Source organism: Rana temporaria, chromosome 2 (assembly GCF_905171775.1).
Source record: "Rana temporaria chromosome 2, aRanTem1.1, whole genome shotgun sequence".
Classification (NCBI taxonomy): domain Eukaryota; kingdom Metazoa; phylum Chordata; class Amphibia; order Anura; family Ranidae; genus Rana; species Rana temporaria.
In genome coordinates, this window is record NC_053490.1 from 493,607,927 (window position 1) to 493,634,945 (window position 27,019).

Sequence of the window (27,019 nt, forward strand, 5' to 3'; positions counted from 1 at the left end):
GGGCCATAAATGTGGTCTGAGCTGCATATGTGCTGCTCAGATCGCAGTATCCGCTGACAGGCGGGGGGATGTCATATGTATGACAGAAGAGATCTCTTGTGTTATAAAAAGCCTGCCTATCAGCAGATGCGAACAATTCTGAGTTTACTACCACGTTATTACATATGCTGCAGGGACTGCACTGACTTGGTGAATTGGCATATTTCTATGGTTTAAACAATTTTACTTCTTTATTAGCAATGAAAACAGACAGGGGTTCTAATTCTTCTCCACTGTCTCCATCCCACTGGATATCGCATGAGATAAAATACTGATTTTTTTGTGAGATAGTTACCGCAAGTTTTGGTGAAATACTGCATGCAGTATGTTTGTAGCCATTCATGAATGGATCCCAGTATAGTATATCATTAAATTGGTAGCAAAACATCTGAGGCCCCATACACACGGGAGGATTTATCCGCGCATACGGTCCAGCGGACCGTTTCCGCGGATAAATCCTCTCGAGGATTTCAGCAGATTTTAATGCGATGGAGTGTACTCACCATCGCATTGAAATCCGCGCCGAAATCCTCTGGCGATGACGTGTCGCGCCGTCGCCGCGATTATGAGGCGGCGACGTGCGCAACGCTGTCATATAAGGAATTCCACGCATGCGTCGAATCATTACGACGCATGCGGGGGATCCCTTCGGACGGATGGATCCGGTGAGTCTATACAGACCAGCGGATCCATCCGTTGGGATGGATTCCAGCAGATGGATTTGCTTGGCATGTCAGCAAATATTCGATCTTCTGGAATCCATCCCAGGGGAGAAATATTCGCGGAAACAGATCCGCTGGAGTGTACACACCATAGGATCTATCCGCTGAAACCCATTTGCTGGGATTTTTCAGCGGATGGATTCTATGGTGTGTACGGGGCCTGAAGAGTTTCCTTTTAACTCTTCCCTTCCAACTTTTACCTTCCTACTCTTCTTTTCCAGCTCTTCCCTATCCAACTGTTTCTTTTCTAATCTACTTTCTTCCCTTTCCTACTCTTCTCTTGCTACTCTTCTCTTCCTATTCCTTTCTTCTTACTATTCCTTCTCTTCTCCTCCAATTCTTCTCCTGCTACTCTTACTTTCTACTTGTTCCTTTCATCTCTTTACCTCCAACTCTTTCCTTTCAACTCTTCTCTTTGTACGCGTCTTCTCTTCATACTCTCCTTTTCCTTATCCTTCCTTTCATACTTTTCTATTTCTACTCTTCCCTTCAAATTCTTCTTTTTCTACTAGTCATCCTTTCTTACTAATCTCTTCCTACTCCTCTCCTCCATGTCTTATTTTCCTGCTCCACTTTCTAATATACCCTTCCTACTCTTGTCTCCCCACTCTTCTCTTTATACTCTACTCTTCCTACTCTTCCCTTCCAACTCTTCTCTTCCTGCTTCTCTATTCCAACTCTTCTTTTCTTACTCCTCTTGGTACTCTTTTCTTTTTATTCTGCTCTTCCTACTCACCTGTATCTCTTCCCTTCCAACTCTTCCCTTCCCACTCTTCTCTTATCAATCTACTCTTCCTGCTCCACTATTCTAACTCTTCTTTTCTTACTCCTTTTGGCACTCTTCCCTTCCTACACTTTTCTTTTTATTCTGCTTTTCCTACCCCCCTTTATCTCTTCCCTTCCAACTCTTCCTTTACTACTATTCTCTTCCTAATCTACTCCTCCTACTCCTCCCTTCCTACTCTTCTCTTTCTTTTCCTATACTCCAGCTTTTCCCTTCCCACTCTTCTCTTTCTACTCTTTCCTTCCTGTTATTCCCTTCCTATACCTCTCTTTCAGCTCTTCCTTTACTACTCAGCTTCCTACTTTTCACTTCCTACGCCTCCTTTCCATCTCTTTCCTCCAACTCTTCTCTTATTACTCATCTCTTCTTACTCTTCCCTTCCTATTCTTCTCTTCTTACTCTTCCCTTCCTATTCTTCTCTTCTTACTCTTCCCTTCCTATTCTTCTCTTCTTACTCTTCCCTTCCTATTCTTCTCTTCTTACTCTTCCCTTCCTATTCTTCTCTTCTTACTCTTCCCTTCCTATTCTTCTCTTCTTACTCTTCCCTTCCTATTCTTCTTACTCTTCCCTTCCTATTCTTCTCTTCTTACTCTTCCCTTCCTATTCTTCTCTCCTTACTCTTCCCTTCCTATTCTTCTCTTCTTACTCTTCCCTTCCTATTCTTCTCTTCTTACTCTCCCCTTCCTATTCTTCTTACTCCTTAATTCCTATTCTTCTCTTCTTACTCTTCCCTTCCTATTCTTCTCTTCTTACTCTTCCCTTCCTATTCTTCTCTTCTTACTCTTCCCTTCCTATTCTTCTCTTCTTACTGCTTCCTTCCTCTTCCCTTCCTATTCTTCTCTTCTTACTCTTCCCTTCCTATTCTTCTCTTCTTACTCTTCCCTTCCTATTCTTCTCTTCTTACTCTCCCCTTCCTATTCTTCTTACTCCTTAATTCCTATTCTTCTCTTCTTACTCTTTCCTTCCTATTCTTCTCTTCTTACTCTTCCCTTCCTATTCTTCTCTTCTTACTCTTCCCTTCCTATTCTTCTCTTCCTATTCTTCTCTTCTTACTCCTTCCTTCCTATTCCTCTATCCCTAATCTTCCCTTCCTATTCTCCTCTTCTTACTCTTCCCTTCCTATTCTCCTCTTCTTACTCTTCCCTTTCTATTCTTCTCTCCTTACTCTTCCCTTCCTATTCTTCTATCCTTACTCTTCCCTTCCTATTCTTCTCTCCTTATTCTTCCCTTCCTATTCTTCTCTTCTTACTCCTTCCTTCCTATTCCTCTATCCCTACTCTTCCCTTCCTATTCTCCTCTTCTTACTCTTCCCTTCCTATTCTTCTCTCCTTACTCTTCCCTTCCTATTCTTCTCTTCTTACTCTTCCCTTCCTATTCTTCTATCCTTACTCTTCCCTTCCTATTCTTCTCTCCTCACTCTTCCCTTCCAATTCTTCTCTTCTTACTCCTTCCTTCCTATTCTTCTCTTCTTAATCTTCCCTTCCTATTCTCCTCTTCTTACTCTTCCCTTCCATTTCTTCTCTTCTTACTCTTCCCTTCCTATTCTTCTCTCCTTACTCCTTCCTTCCTATTCTTCTTACTCCTTAATTCCTATTCTTCTCTTCTTACTCTTTCCTTCCTATTCTTCTCTTCTTACTCTTCCCTTCCTATTCTTCTCTTCTTACTCTTCCCTTCCTATTCTTCTCTTCCTATTCTTCTCTTCTTACTCCTTCCTTCCTATTCCTCTATCCCTAATCTTCCCTTCCTATTCTCCTCTTCTTACTCTTCCCTTCCTATTCTCCTCTTCTTACTCTTCCCTTTCTATTCTTCTCTCCTTACTCTTCCCTTCCTATTCTTCTATCCTTACTCTTCCCTTCCTATTCTTCTCTCCTTATTCTTCCCTTCCTATTCTTCTCTTCTTACTCCTTCCTTCCTATTCCTCTATTCCTACTCTTCCCTTCCTATTCTCCTCTTCTTACTCTTCCCTTCCTATTCTTCTCTCCTTACTCTTCCCTTCCTATTCTTCTCTTCTTACTCTTCCCTTCCTATTCTTCTATCCTTACTCTTCCCTTCCTATTCTTCTCTCCTTACTCTTCCCTTCCAATTCTTCTCTTCTTACTCCTTCCTTCCTATTCTTCTCTTCTTAATCTTCCCTTCCTATTCTCCTCTTCTTACTCTTCCCTTCCTATTCTTCTCTTCTTACTCTTCCCTTCCTATTCTTCTCTTCTTACTCTTCCCTTCCTATTCTTCTCTCCTTACTCCTTCCTTCCTATTCTTCTCTTCGTACTCTTCCCTTCCTATTCTTCTTACTCTTCCCTTCCTATTCTTCTCTTCTTACTCTTCCCTTCCTATTCTTCTCTTGTTACTTTATTTTCCCTTGTTACATATCTTTCTCCTCCCTTCCTATTCTTTCCTTCTTACATATCTTTCTCCTCCCTCCCTATTCTTTTACTATTCTTTCCTTCTTGCTATTCTTTCTCCTCCTTTCTTATTCTTCTCTTACTATTCTTTCCTTCTTACATATCTTTCTCCTCCCTTCCTATTCTTTTACTATTCTTTCCGTCTTGCTATTCTTTCTCCTCCCTTCTTATTCTTCTCTTCCTGCTCCTCTGTTGCACACTGATACCAATCCGTTACATTCCTGTGAGCGGGTGTTGTAGTATTGCTCCTGTAGAGGGCGCCCTGCCCTCCTATTCATAGCTCTCAGCTCTCCGTGGTCCGGAGTAGAAGCGGTGGCGGCGGTACGGTCGGGTGTGCGGTGTGTAGCGGTGGATGTGAACTCTCCTCTCTGTCCTTCTCTCGGTATGAAGATGTCGGTTCGCGGGATCTTTCTCGGATACTTTGTAGCAGTTTGCTGTAAGTTTGTGTGTCTTCCTGTGCGGTGCGTGCTGTGTGCTGGGAGTTAGGGGTCGGGGCTGTTGCTTTGTGCCCATTGTCCGGAGTGCGGGATGGAGGGACCCCCCTGTACAGTGCGGGATGGAGGGACCCCCCTGTACAGTGCGGGATGGAGGGACCCCCCTGTACAGTGCGGGATGGAGGGGACCCCCCCTGTGCGGAATAGAGGGACTCCTCTGTACAGTGCGGGATGGAGGGGACCCCCCTGTACAGTGCGGGATGGAGGGGACCCCCCCCTGTGCGGGATGGAGGGACTCCTCTGTACAGTGCGGGATGGAGGGGACCCCCCTGTACAGTGCGGGATGGAGGGACTCCCCTGTACAGTGCGAGATGGAGGGACTGCCCTGTACAGTGCGGGATGGAGGGACTCCCGTGTACAGTGCGGGATGGAGGGACTCCCCTGTACAGTGCGGGATGGAGGGACCCCCCTGTACAGTGCGGGATGGAGGGACCCCCCTGTACAGTGCGGGATGGAGGGGACCCCCCCTGTGCGGAATAGAGGGACTCCTCTGTACAGTGCGGGATGGAGGGGACCCCCCTGTACAGTGCGGGATGGAGGGGACCCCCCCCCTGTGCGGGATGGAGGGACTCCTCTGTACAGTGCGGGATGGAGGGGACCCCCCTGTACAGTGCGGGATGGAGGGACTCCCCTGTACAGTGCGAGATGGAGGGACTGCCCTGTACAGTGCGGGATGGAGGGACTCCCGTGTACAGTGCGGGATGGAGGGACTCCCCTGTACAGTGCGGGATGGAGGGACTGCCCTGTACAGTGCGGGATGGAGGGACTGCCCTGTACAGTGCGGGATGGAGGGACTGCCCTGTACAGTGCGGGATGGAGGGACTCCCGTGTACAGTGCGGGATGGAGGGACTCCTCTGTACAGTGCGGGATGGACGGACCCCTCCTGTACAGTGCGGGATGGAGTGACCCCTTGAACAGTGCGGGGTTAGGGGGCTCCCTCCATCCGACCTGCAATGTGTGCGGATTGTCTGCATTGTTATTATGTAAATATGATGCATGCCGGACTGAGCACTGATCACATCCTACATACTGACCGATCACTTCACCCACTATGAGGACTTCACACCACTATCTCCTCTATGATGGGAAGGAGAATCACACACTCTGATTCCTTCTACTTCTCTTTCCTGGAGACCAAAAATCACAACTTTAAAAAGCCAGGCTGACCCAGAGGAAGGCAAATCTCCCAGGAATTCCTATTTACAAAATATAAGACACATATATGAAAGTTCATAATAGTTACAAAATAACAGCAATAATCATAATAAATAATAATAATATTATAATAATAGTAATACCAACAGTATAACCATAATTGTTAATCAAGTTAGTATGTATGCATTATTAAAATAGTAATAATGTGTTACTATTTTAATAATGCATACATACTAACTTGATTAACAATTATTGTTATACTGTTGGTATTACTATTATTATTATAATATTATTATTATTATTTATTATGATTATTGTTGTTATTTTGTAACTATTATGAACTTGCATATATATTCTATGTGTCTTATATTTTGTAAATAGGATAATTAATACATATATGAGTCTGTAATATATATATATATATATATATATATATATATATATATATATATATATATATATATATATTACAATATTAATAGTATCAACTATAATTAATTAATAATTTATAAATAATACATACAAGTACATACTATATATACAATAATAATAGTAACAATTATTCTGTTATTTTGTTATTAATGACTGTGTATGTATATAAATCCCTAAACCAAAAAGAGTGCGGCACTCGTGGGTATTAAAGGTGAACGCACAATGGCGGTTTAGGAAGATGAGCTTGTGCCTCGTTGAAACATTGAATTAAATCGCCATCGTTCGTTCACCTTTCAATACCCGTAAATGCGGCTTTGTTTTTGGTTTATATGCCCTACAGTCTTTGTTGACCACCTGTGCCCATCTTTTATCCATTATAAATATAATATATACATATACATATACATCCCTGCTTTAAACTGTACAGTCGCTTCATTGCTTGTAAGGCTGCATTCACACCTGAGCGTAGGTCGTTCGGTCGTTTTTTTGGGCATTTTTTTCCGGCGTTTTGTTGCGCGTATTCATGCTTATTTGCGCGTTTGCATACAGCGTCGTCCGACGTTTTTGTACTTCGACGTTTTTTATTTTAGCCAATTGGAAAAATGATCATCTTTATATCACTTGTTGCTATGTTGGTAGATTTTTTTTATCTTCTGCCTGGGTGAAATGTTCTATTGATTAAAGCGACAAAACGCTCGTAGCAAACGCTCGTTGTCGCGCTAGTCACTTGAATCAAGCGTTTCCATTACTTTCTATGGGAAATGGAAACGCTCAAAAACGGCAAAAACGCCCGATACGCGCGACAAAAAAGTGTCCGGAACTTGTTTGAGCTTCAGGCGTTCGGCGTCGGGCGTTTTGGAGTGGAGTTGTGAACCATCTCCATAGGGAATAATGTATTTTTTCCCCTCTAGCGTTTTTGAGCGTCGCGCTTCAGGCGACAAAACGCTCAGGTGTGAATGCAGCCTTACTGTTATGAAATCTCTACTTTGATGTAAAGAATTTTGCAGATTGGAGATGGTATGCTTCTAATCTTCATTGGTACACATTTGGTGGTGGATGACCCAGAGTCCGCTACTGACTATATCATATATACAATAATATAACAAAATATACAAGCTAATAGAATTGTATGTTCCCAGATCTCAGTTTGTACTTGTGCTGTTTAGTTTATAGAGTGAGACCAGATGGTAGATTGTCACAAAATCACATTTTCAAAGCCCAGAGGAAGACATGCCATTTGGAAAACTTGGTGTGTTTTCGTTCCTAACCCCTAAATGGTAATCAAGGTAACTGAAGTGTATCTAAGTTCAGAAACAAAAATGTAATGTATTGCAACTTACCAGTACTTACCAGTAGATGTGGTGGCTGCATTGGTTTTCTTTTTCTATACTTTTTTTTGCACTTTTATTTCAAGCTGGTAATCCTGCAGACAACACTTTCTGCCCCTTCATGGCTATTCTCATTTCTCCACTGTATCTATAGGGGAACCATGGTTGTCCCACAGGCTGGACTTTAAATGTATCTGTGTTTGTTCATCTTGATTAAATGGTGAATCGAGGAAAAGTGAAAGGATCAATAGGGATTTTCTGTAATTGCTGAAAATTTTCTTAGTCTGACAAATGAAAACCAATACAACTGCCACATCTAATGCCAGTGAGCTGCAGAATATAAGATTTTGTTTTAAGGATTAAGCCTCGTACACACGACCGAGAAACTCGACGGGCGAAACACATCGTTTTCCTCGTCGAGTTCCTTGTTAGGCTGTCGAGGAACTCGACAAGCCAATTTTCTTCATTCCCGTCAAGGAAATAGAGAACATGTTCTCTTTTTGGCTCGTCGAGTTTCTCGACAGTTTCCTTGACAAAAATGTACACACGACCGGTTTCCTCGGCAGTTTCCTCGTCGAAAAGTGTACACACGACCGGTTTCCTCGGCAAAAAAAATTCTCCCAGCAAGTTTCTTGCTGGGTTTTGCCGAGAAACTCGGTCGTGTGTACGAGGCCTCAGGCCTCGTACACACAACCGAGTTTCTCGGCAAAAACCAGGAAGAAACTTGCTGTTTTGTGATTTTGCCGAGGAAATCGGTCGCGTGTACATTTTTCGGCGAGGAAACTTCCGAGGATCCCGTCGAGCCAAAAAGAGAGCATGTCTTCTTTTTCCTTGACGGGAATGGAGAAATTTGGCTCGCCGAGATCCTCGACAGCCTAACAAGGAACTCGACGAGCAAAACGATGTGTTTCGCCCGTCGAGTTTCTCGGTCGTGTGTACGAGGCTTCAGATGTGCTTTAACTTCTTTCTGCCGATGATACGCATATATGTGGCCTCTCAGCTGGTGAGCTTTAACGATGAGAAATGTGGCCCTATGTTATGTATGTATTCTATTATATTACACTGTAAACTCTATTAGATTGTAGGTGATTAAACTTGGCCAAATAGCACCTGCAACCAATCAGATGCAGTCATTGTTTCAGATATTAACCACTTAAGCCCCGGACCAATATGCAGCCTAAAGACCCAAGGTGTTTTTACAGTTCGGGACTGCGTCGCTTTAACAGACAATTGCGCGGTCGTGCGACGTGGCTCCCAAACAAAATTGGCGTCCTTTTTTCCCCACAAATAGAGCTTTCTTTTGGTGGTATTTGATCACATCTGCGGTTTTTAGTTTTTGCGCTATAAACAAAAATAGAGCGACAATTTTGAAAAAAAAGCAATATTTTTTACTTTTTGCTGTAATAAATATCCCCCAAAAACATATATAAAAACATTTTTTTTCCTCAGTTTAGGCCGATACGTATTCTTCTACCTATTTTTAGTAAAAAAAATCGCAATAAGCGTTTATCGATTGGTTTGCGCAAAATTTATAGTGTTTACAAAATAGGGGATAGTTTTATTGCATTTTTATTTTTATTTTATTTTTTACTACTAATGGCGGCGATCAGCAATTTTTTTCGTGACTGCGACATTATGGCGGACACTTCGGACAATTTTGACACATTTTTGGGACCATTGTCATTTTCACAGCAAAAAATGCATTTAAATTGCATTCTTTATTGTGAAAATGACAGTTGCAGTTTGGGAGTTAACCACAGGTGGCGCTGTAGGAGTTAGGGTGCACCTAGTATGTGTTTACAACTGTTTGGGGGTGTGGCTGTAGGAATGACGTCATCGATCGTGTCTTCCCTATAAAGGGAATGACGCGATCGATGCGCCGCCATAGTGAAGGACGGGGAAGCCGTGTTTACACACGGCTCTCCTCGTTCTTCAGCTCCGGGGAGCGATCGCGACGGAGCGGCTATAAACAAATAGCCGCGCCGTGGTCCCGGATCGCTCCCCGAGCGGACCCGACCTCCGCATGTAGCGGGGGGGGGTCCCGATCGGACCCCCCACCCGCTAATAGGCGAGGACGTACGTGTACGCCCATGTGCCTGTACGTGCCATATTGTGGACGTATATGTACATGCGGGGGTCGGGAACTGGTTAAAGTGGAACTAAACTCTCCTATTTTTTTCAACCAAGGAAGCTGCCATCTTGGCCTCTGCTTCATCTTCAGTTGCCATGATGCTGCAAATGTGATCAGTTATGACACCAGACATTTGATGGTTTGACAGTTTGGTTGAGACCACAGTCAATGTGACAGTTACATTCCAGGCATGTGCCAGGAATGTAACTATTTTTTTGAAACTGTAAAATCGATGGGTTTAGTTCCACTTTAAGGCAACTGTGGGTGCTGTGACTGTCTGAAAAAGGTAGGCAGCAGAGGGGATTCTTACATCCATAGGCAGAACAAGAGAAATCTTGCTGTGTATGGCTAGCCTTAGGCCCCTTTCACACTTGTGCGACTGGTCCTGCGACTTGGGACTGCAAAGTCGCATGACAAGTTGTACCCCATGATTTCCAATGAGTACCATTTATATCTGTTCGACTTCAAAGTAGTCCCTGCACTACTTTGGTCCAACTTGGATGTGAGTTGAGGTCCATAGACCTCAAGTTTACACAGACATTTCCTGAAATTGCGGCAAAATCACGGGAATATCGTGCCAAAATAACGCGACTAATCACGGGAATATCTGCCTACTGACTTCTTCAGTCACTTTATGATTCGGAGAGTGCTGGAGAAGCAGTAATGCTAAACATACCCATGGCAGTTTTTAGGCGATTTCAACCAGGTTTTGATAGCAACCGAACAGATCAAAGCAATCTACCTCTAACAGTTCCTATCATTTCAATAGAAGCTGCTGGTTGCAGGATGCATCTGTCTGCTCCGTCAATTTTGTGATTGAGGTTACACTTCAACTTTAAGGCCGCCCACAACCTCTGGTGGAAGGAAAGAAAATCGCTAATTTCCCATATCAAAACAGTCAGTGCTGATGGGAGAATGTCTTCCGCAGCACCATTGTTTTCTGCCATGGGGACATGGGGAGCCTTCCCGACTGGCAGAACACAATGATTACTGCTAGGGGAATCACAAGCAAAAATCTGGCTGGCTGGTTGTACCCAAGTCCATTCATGTATAGACTTGGGTACAATCAGCCTGCCCATGTATGGATCGAAATTTGGCTGGTCTCTGCTGAACGGGCCTAATTTCGATCCATGTATGGCTGACTTAAGCTGGTGGATAATTCAAATTGCCAGTATCTTAAAAAAAAGAAATAAGGAAGTTTTGAGTTATAGACCATTTAACAGATGTAAAAAGAGGCCCTTGTAAGCTCTTTGGGCCAGATCCACAAACAGCGGCGCAAATTAAGTTAGTCAAAACTTATGTCATTTAAGTTAAGGCGCCCTAATTTTGTGTCGTAAGTGCCGTATCCACAGCGCATTTGCGTCCAAAATTGCGCAAGTGTAACTTAAATTCCGATGCGTAAGGCGGGGTTATTGCAAGTGGGAATGAAGTGGGCGTGCTTCATTGTAATGAGCCGTGACCCCATGCAAATGAAGGGCCGGCCGTACTGCGCATGCGCGCACTAATCTGCTGCTCACTGGGCATGTGCAGAACTTGGCTTGGCGCAATCAGTGAGATAGGTAAAAGGCCAAGCGTACTTAGTTTGAGGATCGCCCTGTGTGTTCCTCAAGTGCGGCTCTGAAAGTGCACTTGGAAGTGCAGTCGCTGTAGATCCGAAGGGGACATGCAAGGAGAATAAAAAACAGCATTTTAGCTTGCACGTGATTGGATGATAAAATCAGCAGAGCTTCCCCTCCTTTCAGATCTACCAGTCAGATTTACAGCGACTGCACTTCCAAGTGCACTTTCAGTGCAATTTCAAGTGCACTTTGCACTCGTAGTTTGCACTTGTAGTCCAAAGTGTATTTGCTTTTCGTAAATAACCCCCATTGATTGTAAAGTAGATTATCTGAGAAATTACATGGGGCTAAACTTGTGTGTAACATTTTGAAAGCTTTTATTTAAAGCCTCACAATTCGCAGTCAGGCTTCAATTTTGGCTTTAAAAATATGGTCATAATAAGCAGGGCCGATCCGCCCTATAGGCTCACTATGCAAGCCGCTTAGGGCCCCGCAAAGCAGCGAAGGGCCCCCCAAATTACTAGAGGCCCCGCCTGGTGAGAAGTCATTTTCGCCCCCTCACCGCGCTTCTCAAATCGCTGGCTGCATGGGAGAAGAGGTAAGAAGTCAGCACCCCCTGCTTCTCAATTTAATGTAAGATGTCATTTCCGACAGCAGAACACCCCCTCCCCCCGCTTCTCAACTTTCTTTAATGTGACATGTCACTGTCGTCAGCGCCCCCCGCTTCTCATTTTTAATGTGCCATGTCAATTTGCTTAGGGCCCCAGGGAGGTCAGGATCGGCACTGATAATAGGTATACAGTGGAACCTTGGATTACGAGCATAATCCATTCCAGGAGAATGCTTGTAATCCAAAGCACTCGCGTATCAAAGTGAGTTTCCCCATAGAAGTCAATGGAAACAAAGATAATTTGTTCTGCATTGACTTCTATGGCATGCAATACCACATGTGGCCAGAGGTGGGGGGTGCCAGAGAGTCTCGGAAATACTCGGGGACAGCTCGGCTGATCTCGGAACCCTCAGGAAGTTTCAGAAACACTCTGGAATGGAGTATTTCTGAGTATTGTCAAATGATTCCGAGTACTTCCAAACGGCTCTGAACCGTTCCGAGTGTCACCGGCGCCCCCGCACCTCCATCCAAATGCGGTACTTGCACACCAAATTAGCATGAATGCTGCTTGTTTTGTGAGACAACACTCGCAAAGCGAGTCAGGATTTAAAAAAAAAAAGTTACTCGTTATTTAAAACCGCGTTACTCGTAAACCAAGGTTCCACTGTAGATAGTATGGGTTGATAAGAACTGCATGTAACTTCCTAAGAACAAGGATTTGATTGTGAACCTGATCAATAATTTAAATCAGGAATGTTTCCAGCGCCAAATCTCCCAACATATGACACGCTTTCCTGAGCCAATGAATCTCAGCCAATCACAGAGAGAAAGTGATTAATGAAAACAGTAGCGAGGAAGGAATGGAAAAAGTGGAACTGTTCCCAGAGCAAACACATTTCTTATTGTATTTGAAAGATGAAATTTGATTGGATGCTCTTGGCTAAACCTTCCCTTTTGCTTCTTTAGTCTCTTGAGCAATTTAATAAATCAGACCCGTCATGTCGCCTGGCTTATAAAATACTTTTTTACATAAGAATGGACATTAGTGTGCAGAGTTAAGCCTCGTACACACGAGCGAGTTTCTCGGCAAAAACCAGCAAGAAACTTGCTGTTTTTTTGTTTTTTTTTGCCGAGGAAAACCGGTCGTGTGTACATTTTTCGTCGAGGAAACTGTTGAGGATCTCGACGAGCCAAAAAGAAAGCGTGTTCTCTTTTTTCCTCGACGGGAATGGTGAAAATTGGCTTGTCGAGTTCCTCGACAGCCTTAAGCCTCGTACACATGACCGAGAAACTCGACGGGTGAAACACATCGTTTTGCTCGTCGAGTTCCTTGTTAGGCTGTCGAGGATCTCGGTGAGCCAAATTTCCCCATTCCCGTCGAGGAAAAAGAAGACATGCTCTCTTTTTGGCTCGACGAGATCCTCGAAAGTTTCCTCATCGAAAAGTGTACACACGACCGCTTTCCTTGCCAAAAAAAGAATACCAGCAAGTTTCTTGCTGTTTTTGCAGAGAAACTCGGTCGTGTGTACGAGGCCTAACAAGGAACTCGACAAGCAAAACGATGTGTTTCGCCCGTCGAGATCCTCGGTCGTGTGTACGGGGCCTTAGATGTTGAATTCTGAAGTTCACAAAAATCTCCTGATACAAACCGGGAATCTTTAAAAATTTGATGAATGTTATTTTTTTTTTCTTAATGTCTGGATTTGCTTCTATTAGCTGGTATATATAAAAATGAATCGGTCAGTCCACTTAAAAGTGATATTTCGTTTTTTTGAGAGATGCTGGAGAGCTCAGCCATGTGACGGCTGTCAATAGATTTTGGAGACTCTTTTGGAGAGATCTTTGAATTCCTGGGTCCTCACACCTGCTATGGCTATTATTAGCGTGGCCCACATACCCTGTTGAATTTTTTAAATACTTTACATTTAGGAGAATGCAACAGTAGTGGCTGGGACATTCATAGGGGGGGGGGGGGGGGATAGACAAAACTCCCAGGTGGACGGGAACAGAGTCAGGAATTATATCAGGGACATTCCACTGTTGGGCTATCCAAACCATAAAAGAAGCCAAGGGTTGACACTTGGTCACCAAATATGGAAATGAGAAATATCTTATTTTGTAGCTTGGTAAATGTGCGTCGAATAAACGTTGAATATTACTCATCTGAGCCAACATACCTTCGGAATTGGTGGATTTATTTTATTGTGCCAAAATGATCAGACTTCATATTTTATTTACAAAGAACAGACCCCTCTAGCATCTCAGCAGTAGCCTCTCTATGTTCCGGGATCCTAAAGAGCGTCTTCTGTGCACTACCGGAAGGTAGTCGGGACCCTCCCATATTCTCCCCCCACCTTTTTTATTTATTTATTTTATCCTCTATATTTCTCCTCTTCTCTGCATCTACCTATCTGATGCCTCGTTTCCACTGAGCGGATCGGTTCGGTACGGTGCGCTATTTTGGGTGTTTCCATTATGAAAGTTTGCCATAAAACCGAACCGTACCATTCTGGCTCCTGCTTCAGATGTGGGGCCATAGAAAATGTAACAGTTCGGTTAGGGCGGAGCTACAATACATTCCACTGATTGGTGGACACGCTAGGCATTTTTTCTAAACCCTGTATGGTCCCTGATGGTCCGATTTGCAGTGGAAACGCTCACCAGAATAGACCGGACCATTTTAACTGTACCGACCCGAACCGTTCCACTCAGTGGAAACGAGGCATTTGATTCTCTGGTATGGACCAGGTTAGGTCCTTAAAGGGGGAGCTTTGCTTGTCTGACCGATCAGCAAATTTAGGTGCTGCTGAAAACTGATGAGATGGATAAGGTGTGATTGTGAAGAGTGAGATATTTTTCTTTGGTACGATAAGTTATAAAAGTCCAATAAAGGGACGCTGTCCATTTTTTCTTCGGCCGCATGTGTTCGCTAAGTGTAAAAAAAAAAACGTTTAAAAAAATCAATATTTTTATGTAAGTTTACAATTTGGGCCGCATTCATAGCTACCTTTGGCCGCAGTTTGGTCACCCCTGTCTAGGCACAGGAAAGCCTCTCATGCTGAGTTACTGTCTTTCTCAAAGTGTTCACAGCTAGCTAAGAATGCATTAACAACACTGATCTGAACCTATGGATATGTCCCTATAGAACTACTGGTTGTACATATTCAGGACAAAAAAATTTAAGAAAAATCTAGGTCAAATTTGCAGTAGTGAATTTGGATGACCTGAGTGAAAACCATGTTAGTTAATCTGGTCGTTTGTCGCTTAGCACTATACCATCAGCACGGAAAATGTGTACAAGTCTGAGCAATAAAGGACAGTTTGGGCTGGCTGCTGTACAATAGATTGCTGAACTTTGCACATCATCATTGTGTGTGTGGAAGGATTAACAAAGGCTCATTTCCTGAAGAAGCACCGGTATACTCCGTGGTACATTACAGGCTTCTAATAATGTTCTTTTAAAGGAGGATATTTAAATAAAACCAATAATAGTAAAACAAATAAATATATATTTGTAATTTCTGTTGAACTATTGTTATTAACTTTTTTTGTTACTTTAAGGCTCCATTCACATCTAGGCGGACGAAATCGCGGCGTTTTGTCCCGCGAATTGCGGCGGCAAATAGCAGCGTTTTGTACCGCGATTTGCGGCGACAAAACACTGCGATTGTCCGCCAAGATGTGCCCCTAGGATGTGCCCCTCTATGGAGATGGTTCCCGAACGCCGAAAGCCGCCTGAAAAAAAGGTCCGGGACCTTTTTTCAGGCGGCAGGCGTACGCCGTTCGGCGTGGAGATGTGAACCATCTCCATAGAGGGCAATGTGTTTTCAGCCCTCTGGCGGCAGCGGCGGCACACTACAGGCGACAAAACGCCTAGGTGTGAATGGGGACTAAGGCTTCATTTCCACTGGCGTTTTTACAGCCACTGTTGTTAGCCTTTTTTACAGCTTAAAAACGCCTGTCCATGTTTATTTTGTAAAAAAAAATATATATATATTTTTTTTTTGTGAGCTGGAGCTTTAAAAATGACGCGGTAGCGTTTTTGAGCGTTTTCGCGCGTTTTTGAGCGTTTTTTAACGTCTGGCGTTTTTACAGCTCTACTCTGGATCTTCAGAACGCCCTGGTCCTGCGTTTTTTTTACAGCTCAAAAACGCCTATGCCATTTGCAGCTCAAAAACGCTTATGTGGGCATGATGCCATAGAATAACATGGACAGGCGTTTTTAAGGTGTAAAAAACGCTCAGAAAAGTGGCTCTAAAAACGTCAGTGGAAATGAAGCCTAATGCCGCGTACAGACGGTCATTTTTTGTGATGAAATAAAATGACATTTTTAAAAATGTCAATTAAAATGATCGTGTGTGGGCAAAATGTCATTTTATGTCTTCTGAAAAATGACAAAAAAAAAATTCAAACATGCTCGAATTTTTTGTGTCGTTTTTCAAAATGTCATTTTTTGTGTCAATGAAAATGATAGTGTGTGGGCAAAACGACGTTTTTAAACCCGCACATGCCCAGAAGTAAGTTTTGAGACGGGAGGTAAAACTACCATTCATAATGGAGTAAGCACATTCATCACGCTGTAACAGACAAAAAAGCACGAATCATCTTTTACTAACAAGTAACCAGCTAAAAGCAGCCTCAAGGCGAATAGAACTTCCCCTTTAGAGTGCCGTCACTTTGTTCATCATTTTTCAAAATGATGGTGTGTATGCTACATCGTTTTTGAAAATGAAGTTTCAAAAATGTCGTTTTTTTTCATCACTTCAAACGTCATTTTTTTTTCATCACAAAAAATGACCGTCTGTATGGGGCATAAGGCTTCATTTTCATGGATGTTTTTCCAGCCACTTTTTTTAGCCTTTTTCACAGCTTAAAAACACCTGTACATGTTTTATTTTTTTTTATTTTTTTGAGCTGGAGCTCAAAAACGCTGCGGTAGCGTTTTTGCAAGTTTTTTGAGCGTTTAACGTTTTTACAGCTCTAAGGCTGGAGCTTCAGAACGCACTGGTCCTGTTTTTTTTTTGCAGCTTAAAAACGGCTCAGCCATCTACAGCTCAAAAACGTCATGGTGGGCATGAGGCCATAGGCTAACATGGAGAGCCGTTTTTAAGCTGCAAAAAAAGCTCAGAAAAGTGGCTGTAAAAACGTCCAAAAACGTCCATGGAAATGAAGCCTTATGGTGAAAGTTCTGGGAATCCTAGGAATGTATTTTCAGGGTAAGATTTTCCTTATCAGGTTGGCTCAGCACACAAAAGAACTAGAAAATGTTACTTGCACTGACTCATTTATTCCACAATAACCCACCAAAATATAAGTCGACTCACATGGGGAAAATAACAGCTAAAGCATATCAGCTAACGTTGTCACAAGGACAGATGTCACAAGCTACTTTCTTTCTTTCTTTTTTGTTTCCTTTTTTTTTTCAATCTCTCTCTCGCCACCCCCTCTTTCTATATTTTTTTTCCTTTCCTTTCTTTTCTTTTTTTTCTGTTTCTTTTAATCTCTCTCCCTCATCATTCTCTTCTTTCTGTAAAGCCTCGTACACACGACCGAGGAACTTGACGGGCGAAACACATCGTTTTCCTCGTCGAGTTCCTTATTAGGCTGTCGAGGAACTCGACAAGCCAATTTTCTCCATTCCCGTCAAGGAAATAGAGAACTTGCTCTCTTTTTGGCTCGTCGAGTTTCTCGACAGTTTCCTCGACTAAAATGTACACACGACCGGTTTCCTCGGCAAAAAAATATCTCCCAGCAATTTTCTTGCTGGTTTTTGCCGAGAAACTCGGTCGTGTGTACGAGGCCTTACTTCATTTATCTGCCCTTTTGTTTATCCCCCCCCCCTCTCTTTCCTCTCATTTAGGCCCCTTTGGTTTGTAGGCGCTATTGCGCTAATGCCGTGTGCACACGATCGGTCAATCCCGATGAGAACGTTCTGATGGACCGTTTTCATCAGACCAAACCGATCGTGTGTAGGCCCCATGGGTTATTTATCCATCGGTTAAAAAATGTGAAACTTGTTTTAAAATTAACCGATGGATACCTAACCGATAGAAAAAAAAAACGATCGTTTGTAGGCACGTCCATCGGTTAAAAATCCACACATGCTCAGAATCAAGTCGACGCATGCTTGGAAGCATTGAACTTCTTTTTTTTTCAGCACGTCGTTGTGTTTTACGTCACCGCGTTCTGACACAATCGTTTTTTTAACTGATGGTGTGATAAAATCAGCAGAGCTTCCCCTCATTTCAGATCTTCCCCTCAGATTTACAGCGACTGCACTTCCAAGTGCACTTTCAGTGCAATTTCAAGTGCACTCTGCACTTGTATAGGTAGATTCACAAAGAGTTAGGCCGGCTTATCTCCAGATAAGCCGACCTAACTCTGAATCTACGCTGGCGTTTGTTTAAGCGTATGCTAAAACAGAGATACGCTTCAACAAAGCTAAGATAGGCCGGCTTGCGCCGTTCTATCTTAGCTTGCAATGTTTCTGATGGCCGCTAGATGGCGCGTCCATTGTGGCCGGCGTAGATTATGTAAATGAGGGGATACGCCGATTCACAAACGTACGCCAGGCCTACACCGTCGCATTACGTAGTTTCCGTAAGGGATAGGCCGCCTAAAGTTATTCCACCTATGAGGTGGAATAACAATGTTAAGTTTGGCCGCCGTTCCCGCCGCGAGGTTCGAATTTTTTACGTCGTTTGCGCAAGTCGTCCGCGAATCGGGATTTACGTCGTTTACGTACACGTCGAAATCAATAGGCCCGTACGGCGTACTTAGCTGCAATGCGCACTGGGAAATGTAGTCGCCCGGCGCATGCGCAGTGTCAAAAAACGTCAAAAAAACGTGAGGTCAAGCCTCATTTCCATACAACAAGCCCCCCTCCAAGCAATTTGAATTAGGCGCCCTTACGCCCGCTCGTTTTAGGCTACGCCGCCGTAGATTAGCAGGTAAGTGGTTTGAAAATCACTACTAGCCTAACTAATTTACGGCGGTGTAGCCTAAACAGGCTAGGCTAGGCCGCCCTAAAGTTAGGCCAATGTGTGTGAATCTACCTAGTAGTTTGCACTTGTAGTGCAAAGTGGATTTGCCTTTCGTAAATAACCCCCAATTTGTTACTAAACCCACAACAGTAAAATCAGTCTGTATATGCAGTAAAGCATGCTTGTTATATTAAATGTGGAACCTAAGGGGTTAATCTTCTGTGTAAAAAGGCTGTTTGATCCAGTCTTCTCTGATCCTCCCCTTCTTCCACAATCCCCAATCCATCTTCTGATAGTACAAAGCATTGGGGCGTACTCTGCACATGCTCAGTTTGGTGTGTATTGCGTGAGAGTATGGAGGTTGCATGTGATCAGCGCTGTCCAGACAGAGGGTCAGGGGTCCTGCAGCCTCATTGGACGGTCAGAAGAGAATGAAAACTCCTCCTACTGGCTTTAATCAAACACAGATAGACGTCATAAGACTGTTATATACTGATGATGAGAAAAGGGAATTTAGCAGTTTATATTTACTAAAATGATTGCATTGCCATGTTTTGTGTATTGTAGAAGACCAGATATAGTGAATGCAGAGTCCTGGGGTTGGTAACACTTTAAAGGGGTTGTAAAGGAATTTTATTTCCCCTAAATAGCTTCCTTTACCTTAGTGCAGTCCTCCTTCACTTACCTCATCCTTCCATTTTGCTTTTAAATGTCTTTATTTCTTCTGAGAAATCCTCACTTCCTGTTCTTCTGACTGTAACTCCACACCGTAATGCAAGGCTTTCTCCCTGGTGTGGAGAAAGCCTCTTGAGGGGGGAGGGGGCGAGCAGGCAAGTCAGGACACTCTCTACTTTGCAGGAAGAGGAAGGAGCTGTGTGTTAGTGGGCGTCCTGACTCTCCTGCTCGCCCCCTCAAGAGGCTTTCTCCACACCAGGGAAAAAAACTTGCATTACTGTGTGGAGTTACAGACAGAAGTACAGGAAGTGAGGATTTCTCAGAAGAAATAAGGACATTTAAAAGCAAAATGGAAGGATGAGGTAAGTGAAGGAGGACTGCACTAAGGTAAAGGAAGCTATTTAGGGGGGGGAAAAATCCTTTACAGCCCCTTTAAAGCGGAGGTTCACCCTAAAACAATTATTTATAAATACGGAAATTACATATTCTCATGCTGACCTAGGGTACAAGACTTAAAGCGGAGGTTCACCCCAAAAACAATTATATAACCATTACATGCAGCATACTTCCGACATCTACAGTATGCTGGGTTTTTTTTGCCGTACATACCGTTTTATTGTTATTTCCCCCCCGGCTTCCGGGTTCTGGCTCCCGTGTGAGTGGGCGTTCCTATTCAGAGGTTAGACGATTGACGTCTGGTGAAAAACTTTCCCTGGCGCATAAGGCCCGTCACCAGTTTTCCGTAAGTAGCCAACCTGCGAGTCGGCTCTATACGGCGCTATACGGCGCCTGCACCCGCCGTGTAGAGCTGACTGCGCAGGCGCCATATAGAGCCGACTCGCAGTTCGGCTACTTACGGAAAACTCGTGACGCGCCTTATGCGCCAGGGGAAGTTTTTCACCAGACGTCAATCATCTAACCTCTGAATAGGAACGCCCACTCCCGCAGGAGCCAGAACCCGTAAACCGGGGGGAAAATAACAATAAAACGGTATGTACGGCAAAAAAAAAACAGCATACTGTAGATGTCAGAAGTATGCTGCATGTAATGGTATATAATTATTTTGGGGTGAACCTCCGCTTTAAGTCTTGTACCCTATGTCAGCATGAGAATATGTAATTTCCTTATTTAAATTTTTTTACTGAAAGTTAACCAAAAATTTATAAAGTATTAACTATTTAAAATGTATATGTTATAGAAAATAGAAACATAGAAAAGTGACGGCAGAAAAAAGACAAGTGGTCCATCGACTTGTTTTTTTATTTATACAGTAAATGTTTTAGTGTTTTTTTTCCTTGTTTTTTTTTTTTTTTCTGTCATAACTGTCAAAAATAGTTTAGTAGTCTAAATATATTGATTACCATATTGACACATTTTGTAGGAGCCACAGAAAACCCACTCCTATGGGAATGTACAAACTGCAGGACAGTCTACTTGTTGGTAGACCCACAATGCATCGCAAGATCACCGATCATTACACCATTGGGTTCCGTCATACTCTAACAGCGTCCCTTAAACCATTAGGTCCGTATTGACTAACATCAAGCAAAACAATTATGCCCTAACCCACGAGGCCTGCTCGGAAATCATGTTGCACGCCATCTGATCACGCAGTTGTCTGAAGATTTCTCACTCTCTTATCTGGGATCCAGAATATGCTGTTTGGAAATGTGACCCCCAGCTTAGCACCGTCTGCGGGATTCCGATCCGTGGAATGAAACGGCCCCAAATAATTACCCGCAGATCACCCCAGACAGATTGCAGATGGCACAGGCCCACATTCGGCACAATATTGCTGGAAGCAACTGCGCTGTGGTTGGAACCGTTATATTGTCACCTTTTCTATTCCAATTATTTCAGGAATTTGGAATGCTTGTGGTTTGTCTAGCACAGATATTACGGGTTGGTGATTTATGATATAAGCCTGAGATGTTGTGCTATAAGATGGATTTATGTATTTAGAAGTTGTAGAGATGAAGCCAAGCTCAGGTCCAGATGAAATATAGATATGGGAGCTGTTTTACCTGCTTAAAGCGGAGCGCCTAAAAAAAAAAAAAATATATAAAAATTCAGCAGCTACAAATACTGCAGATGAGCTCCTAAGTTTTTAACCACTTGCCGACCTCCTCATGTAAATATACGTCAGCAGAATGGCACGGACAGGCACATGTACGTACCGGTACGTGCTCTGCTTGACGTGGGTCGGGGGTCCGATCGGGACCCCCCCCGGTACATGCGGCGGTCGGTAAGCCTCGGGGAGCGATCCGGGACAACGGCGCGGCTATTCGTTTATAGCCGCCCCGTCGCGATCGCTCCCCGGAGCTGAAGAACGGGGAGAGCCGTATGTAAACACGTCTTCACTATGGCGGCGCATCGATCGAGTGACCCCTTTTATTAGGGAGACTCGATCGATGATGTCAGTCCTACAGCCACACCCCCCTACTGTTGTAAACACACACAAAGTGAACCCTAAATGTTACAGCGCCTCCTGTGTTTAACTCCCAAACTGCAACTGTCATTTTCACAATAAAGAATGCAATTTAAATGCATTTTTTGCTGTGAAAATGACAATGGTCCCAAAAATGTGTCAAAATTGTCCGAAGTGTCCGCCATAATGTCGCAGTCACGAAAAAAATCGCTGATCGCCGCCATTAGTAGTAAAAAAAAAAATGCAATAAAACTATCCCCTATTTTGTAAACGCTATAAATTTTGCGCAAACCAACCGATAAACGATTATTGCGATTTTTTTTTTACCAAAAATAGGTAGAAGAATACGTATCGGCCTAAACTGAGGAATTTTTTTTTTTATATATATATATATGTTTTTGGGGGATATTTATTATAGCAAAAAGTAAAAAATATTGCATTTTTTTCAAAATTGTCGCTCTATTTTTGTTTATAGCGCAAAAAATAAAAACCGCAGAGGTGATCAAATACCACCAAAAGAAAGCTCTATTTGTGGGGAAAAAAGGACGCCAATTTTGTTTGGGAGCCACGTCGCACGACCGCGCAATTGTCTGTTAAAGCGACGCAGTCCCGAACTGTAAAAACCCCCTTGAGTCTTTAGGCAGCATATTGGTCCGGTCCTTAAGTGGTTAAATAATTTTACTGTTGGGGGTCCCCACAACTTGGGAAATCTTATCAAGGGGTCACGGCACTAGTAAGGTTGAGAACCACGGCTTTAAAGGAACCTATTTAGAAAATAAAAACAAACCTTTACAACCCCTTTAAATATCTATAATAGAGTAGAGGGCACTCCCGTATATGTCATCGTTCCTAGACGCTGGGTATCTCCTATACTATCACTTTAAACATCCCTACCCAGTTCCTAGTGAGAGGAAGAATATTGACTCTTTGAAATGCTTCCAAATGATGCTCTGTGGACCAGAACAATGGCTTTTTCTACTTATCTGAACTGCATTTGACTTGTAAGGGTGTGTTCTAGAAGATAATGTGGCAGAGCTGCTGATACTTCTAAAACAGCAGCTTTTCTCAACCAAGCTTCCAAGACATCCTAGGGCTCCTTGAGCTGTGGCTGATGGACCTCATATCTGATGCTTGCATAGTGCCCAGTTCAATGCCACTTGGCACAGCCAGCGGCACAACACTAATGATATTTTTAGCTGTCTGTAAGGCCCCTTTCACATGGACGTTGTCAGTGCGGCAAAACCAGGCTGTCGGATGTGTTTTTTACCCCCCCTCCCCCTCAGCCCCTAGGACAAACCTTGTCACAATCGCAAGGCCTGGTTTCGTGGCATGGTAAAAAAAAAGTAAGGCATGGCCTATAGAAGTGAAGGGGGCTGTGCTGCAACCGTGTCTAATGAATCACTTTCCTAACACTGACCCGCCTCTCAGCCAATCAGGTGCTCGGTTCTGTTACCTGTCACCTGATTGGCTGAAACGACAGGCGATGTGATTGGACGCCGCCTATCAGGCATCCAATCATAGGAGAGGGCGGGCAGGAGAAGACATCCAGGTTGGGAAGACATGGAAGACACCGCTCGCCGCCTGCTGCCATCAACCGCTGCCCACCCGAGACAGGGTAAGTGCCAGGCGGAGAGCACAGTGGCAGCGATTAATGGGCACAGTGGCAGCAATTGGAGCACAGTGGCAGCATTTGGGGCACAGTGGCAGCGTTTGATGGCAAAGTGGCTGTGTTTAATGGCACAGTGGCTGGGTTTGATGGCATAGTGGCTGGGTTTGATGGGCAAAGTGGCTGCGTTTGATGGGCAAAGTGGCTGCGTTTGATGGGCAAAGTGGCTGCGTTTGATTGGCAAAGTGGCTGCGTTTGATGGCACAGTGGCTGCGTTTGATGGTACAGTGGCTGCAATTGATGGGGTTTTTTTTCAGAATCTTTTCGTTTTTGTTTGCACCCCCCAAACATTTTGAGCACCATCCGCTACTGATAGTGTGTAATTACAATTAGGAGCACTAACAGTCAGAGACTCATCATTGTTCTTGTGTGCTGTGTGGAGGGGGGGGGGACTCCCGTCGAGGACTTGTTCTCTTTTTTCCTCGTCGAGTTCCTCGACGGTTTCCTCAATGAAAAACGTACACACGACCGTTTTCCTCGGCAAAAAAGCTCTGCCACCAAGTTTCTTGATGGATTCTATCGAGGAAAACGGTTGTGTGTACGAGGCCTTAAGGTAAAAAATGTCCCAGTAGTTGTATTGCCTCCCAAGTTTCCTTCACAGCAGCTGATGCCCTGTACACACGATCAGTTTGTCTGATGAAAATGAACCGATGGACCGTTTTCATCGGACGAACCGCGATCGTGTGTGGGCCCAATTAGTTTTTTTCCCCATCGGTGAAAAAAAATAGAACCTGTTTTAAATTTTTCGTATGGTTAAAAAACGATCGTCTGTGGGGAAATCCATCAGTCAAAAATCCACGCATGCTCAGAATCAAGTCGACGCATGCTCGGGAGCATTGAATGTCATTTTTCTCTGCACGTCGTTGTGTTGTACGTCACCGCGTTGGACAGGATCAGATTTTTAACTGATGGTGTGTAGGCACGACTGATGAAAGTCAGCTTCATCGGATATCTGATGAAAAAATCCATCGGTCCGTTTTCATCGGACGAACCGATCGTGTGTACAGGGCATTAGAGCATTAGTACCTCAGGGATGCCATGATGTCTCAGATGTGCAGGAGCAGACCATTGTCTCAAATACTTTTTTTCCATTCAAATAGTTGAGCTAAAAACAAGAATGCAGACTTCACTGAATAGCTTCTTCTGTGACATACTTATTACTGAACGGGATGTTCTGGAGTTGTTCTTTATAACGCTGACACATAAATGAACCATTCTTTCCTTCTTATCAGATTCAAAGTGAAAATAACCAGATGTGGGATGCAGAGACAGCCTGTCCTTGATAACCCACAACAAAAGGTACAGGATCCTCCGCAGCTGGGATTCACGTCACCTTCCTGCTGATAACAGCAACGGTTTTATTTCTGTTGGGAAAAAGGTTTAAACTATATGATTGATAGCTGAGCACTATAAGCACCCCTGTCAGTAGAATAGTTTGCCCTAACCCCATCACTTTTGCTAGACTTCTTAGGTCCAGATTCTCGTAGGAGATACGACGGCGTATCTCCAGATACGCCGTCATATCTCTGAGTCTGAGCCGTCGTATCTATGCGCCTGATTCATAGAATCAGTTACGCATAGATTTCCCTAAGATCCGACCGGCGTAAGTCTCTTACACCGTCGTATCTTAGGCTGCATATTTACGCTGGCCGCTAGGTGGCGCTTCCGTTGTTTACAGCGTTGAATATGCAAATGAGCAAGATACGCGAATTCACGAACGTACGCCCGGCCGACGCAGTACAGATATGCCGTTTACGTTAGGCTTTTCCCGGGGGAAAGTTACCCCTGCTATATGAGGCGTAGATGCGGCGTACCAATGTTAGGTATGGACGTCGTTCCCGCGTCGAATTTTGAAAATGTTACGTCGTTTGCGTAAGTCGTTCGCGAATAGGGCTGGGCGTCATTTACGTTCACATCAAAGCATTGGTTTCTTGCAGGTTAATTTGGAGCATGCGCACTGGGATACTTTCACGGACGGCGCATGCGCCGTTCGTAAAAAGCGTCATTTGCGTGGGGTCACAGTAAATTAACATAACACACGCCCACATCTACCACATTTGAATTAGGCGGGCTTACGCCGGCCTATTTACGCTACGCCGCCGCAACTTTCTTTTGAGAATACGGCACCTGCCTGTAAAAGTTACGGAGGCGGAACGTAAATAGGATACGTTACGCCCGCACAAAGTTACGCACATCTACGTGAATCCGGGCCTTAGGCCCCATACACACAGGAGGATTTATCCGCGGATACGGTCCAGCGGACCGTTTCCACGGATAAATCCTCTCGAGGATTTCCGCGGATTTCTATGCGATGGAGTGTACACACCATCGCATTGAAATCTGCGCCGAAATCCTCTGGCGATGACGTGTCGCGCCGTCGCCGCGATGATGACGCGGCGACGTGCGCGACGCTGTCATATAAGGAATTCCACGCATGCGTCGAATCATTACGACGCATGCGGGGGATCCCTTCGGACGGATGGATCCGGTGAGTCTATACAGACCAGCGGATCCATCCGTTGGGATGGACTCCAGCAGATGGATTTGCTTGGCATGTCAGCAAATATTCGATCTGCTGGAATCCATCCCAGGGGAGAAATATCCGCGGAAACAGATCCGCTGGAGTATACACACCATAGGATCTATCCGCTGAAACCCATTTGCTGGGATTTTTCAGCGGATGGATTCTATGGTGTGTATGGGGCCTTAGTGTGTATGTGGAGGAAATATAAATGAAAGCATTGAAAGTGAAGGGAAATTGTATACTGATTACTATCATTGCAAGTATTACCCCCATATGGTGAACACAATACTTTACTTTATTATTCCTTGTTTGTTGGGCCTTTAAATCAACTGGCAATTAAACAACATCTTTGTAATAGTTTATTGAGGATCTGATGGAATAGATCAGTTAGAGCAGCCTTTTTCAACCATTGTGAAACCCTAGGGGTCCTTCATAGTTACATACCGGTAGTAGCCGTGGTTGAAAAAAGACACATGAACCGGTGCGTGTGCCTGGTGGCCGCGATGTCCGCCGGGCACCTGCGATTGCCCGCGATCACAGCAGGAGTGTAAACACACAGATCCACCACCTGTCAGAGGTGAGGAGACCGATGCGTGTTCCCAGTACAGAGGAACACACATCAGTCTCCTCCCCTTGTGAGTCCCAGGGAACATATTAACCCCTTCAGCGCCCCCTAGTGTTAACTCCTTCCCTGCCAGTCACATTTGTACAGTAATCAGTGCAGTTTTATAGCACTAATCGCTGTATAAATGTGAATGGTCCCAAAAAACGTGTCCGATATGTCCGCTGCAATGTCACGATCACAATAAAAATTTGCAGATCGCCGCCATTACTAGTAAAAAAAAAAAAAATGCCATAAATCTATCCCCTATTTTGTAGACGCTATAACTTTTGCGCAAACCAATAAATATACGTTCATTGCGATTTTTCTTTTTACCAAAAATATGTAGATGAATACATATCGGTCTAAACTGAGGAAAAAAATATATATTTTTAAAAAATAAATTTGATATTTATTAAATCAAAAAGTAAAAAATATTGGGGCAGATTCACGTACCTCGGCGCATCTTTCCGCCGGGCGTAGCGTAT

General features: G+C 43.9%; 1 protein-coding gene across 2 annotated transcripts in view; it reads left to right on the forward strand.

Annotated features, from left to right (window-relative positions):
• Positions 1-4,179: 4,179 nt before the first annotated feature.
• Positions 4,180-27,019, forward strand: part of JAM2 (junctional adhesion molecule 2) — a 143,391-nt gene continuing 120,551 nt past the window's right edge. Inside the window, exon 1 of one of the 2 annotated variants that reach the window (XM_040338825.1) lies at positions 4,180-4,380. In XM_040338825.1, coding sequence (XP_040194759.1) covers positions 4,329-4,380 — 52 coding nt within the window. In that variant the 5' untranslated portion in view covers positions 4,180-4,328. The remainder of the gene's footprint in view (positions 4,381-27,019) is intronic. The other variant, XM_040338824.1, reaches the window with a different exon arrangement.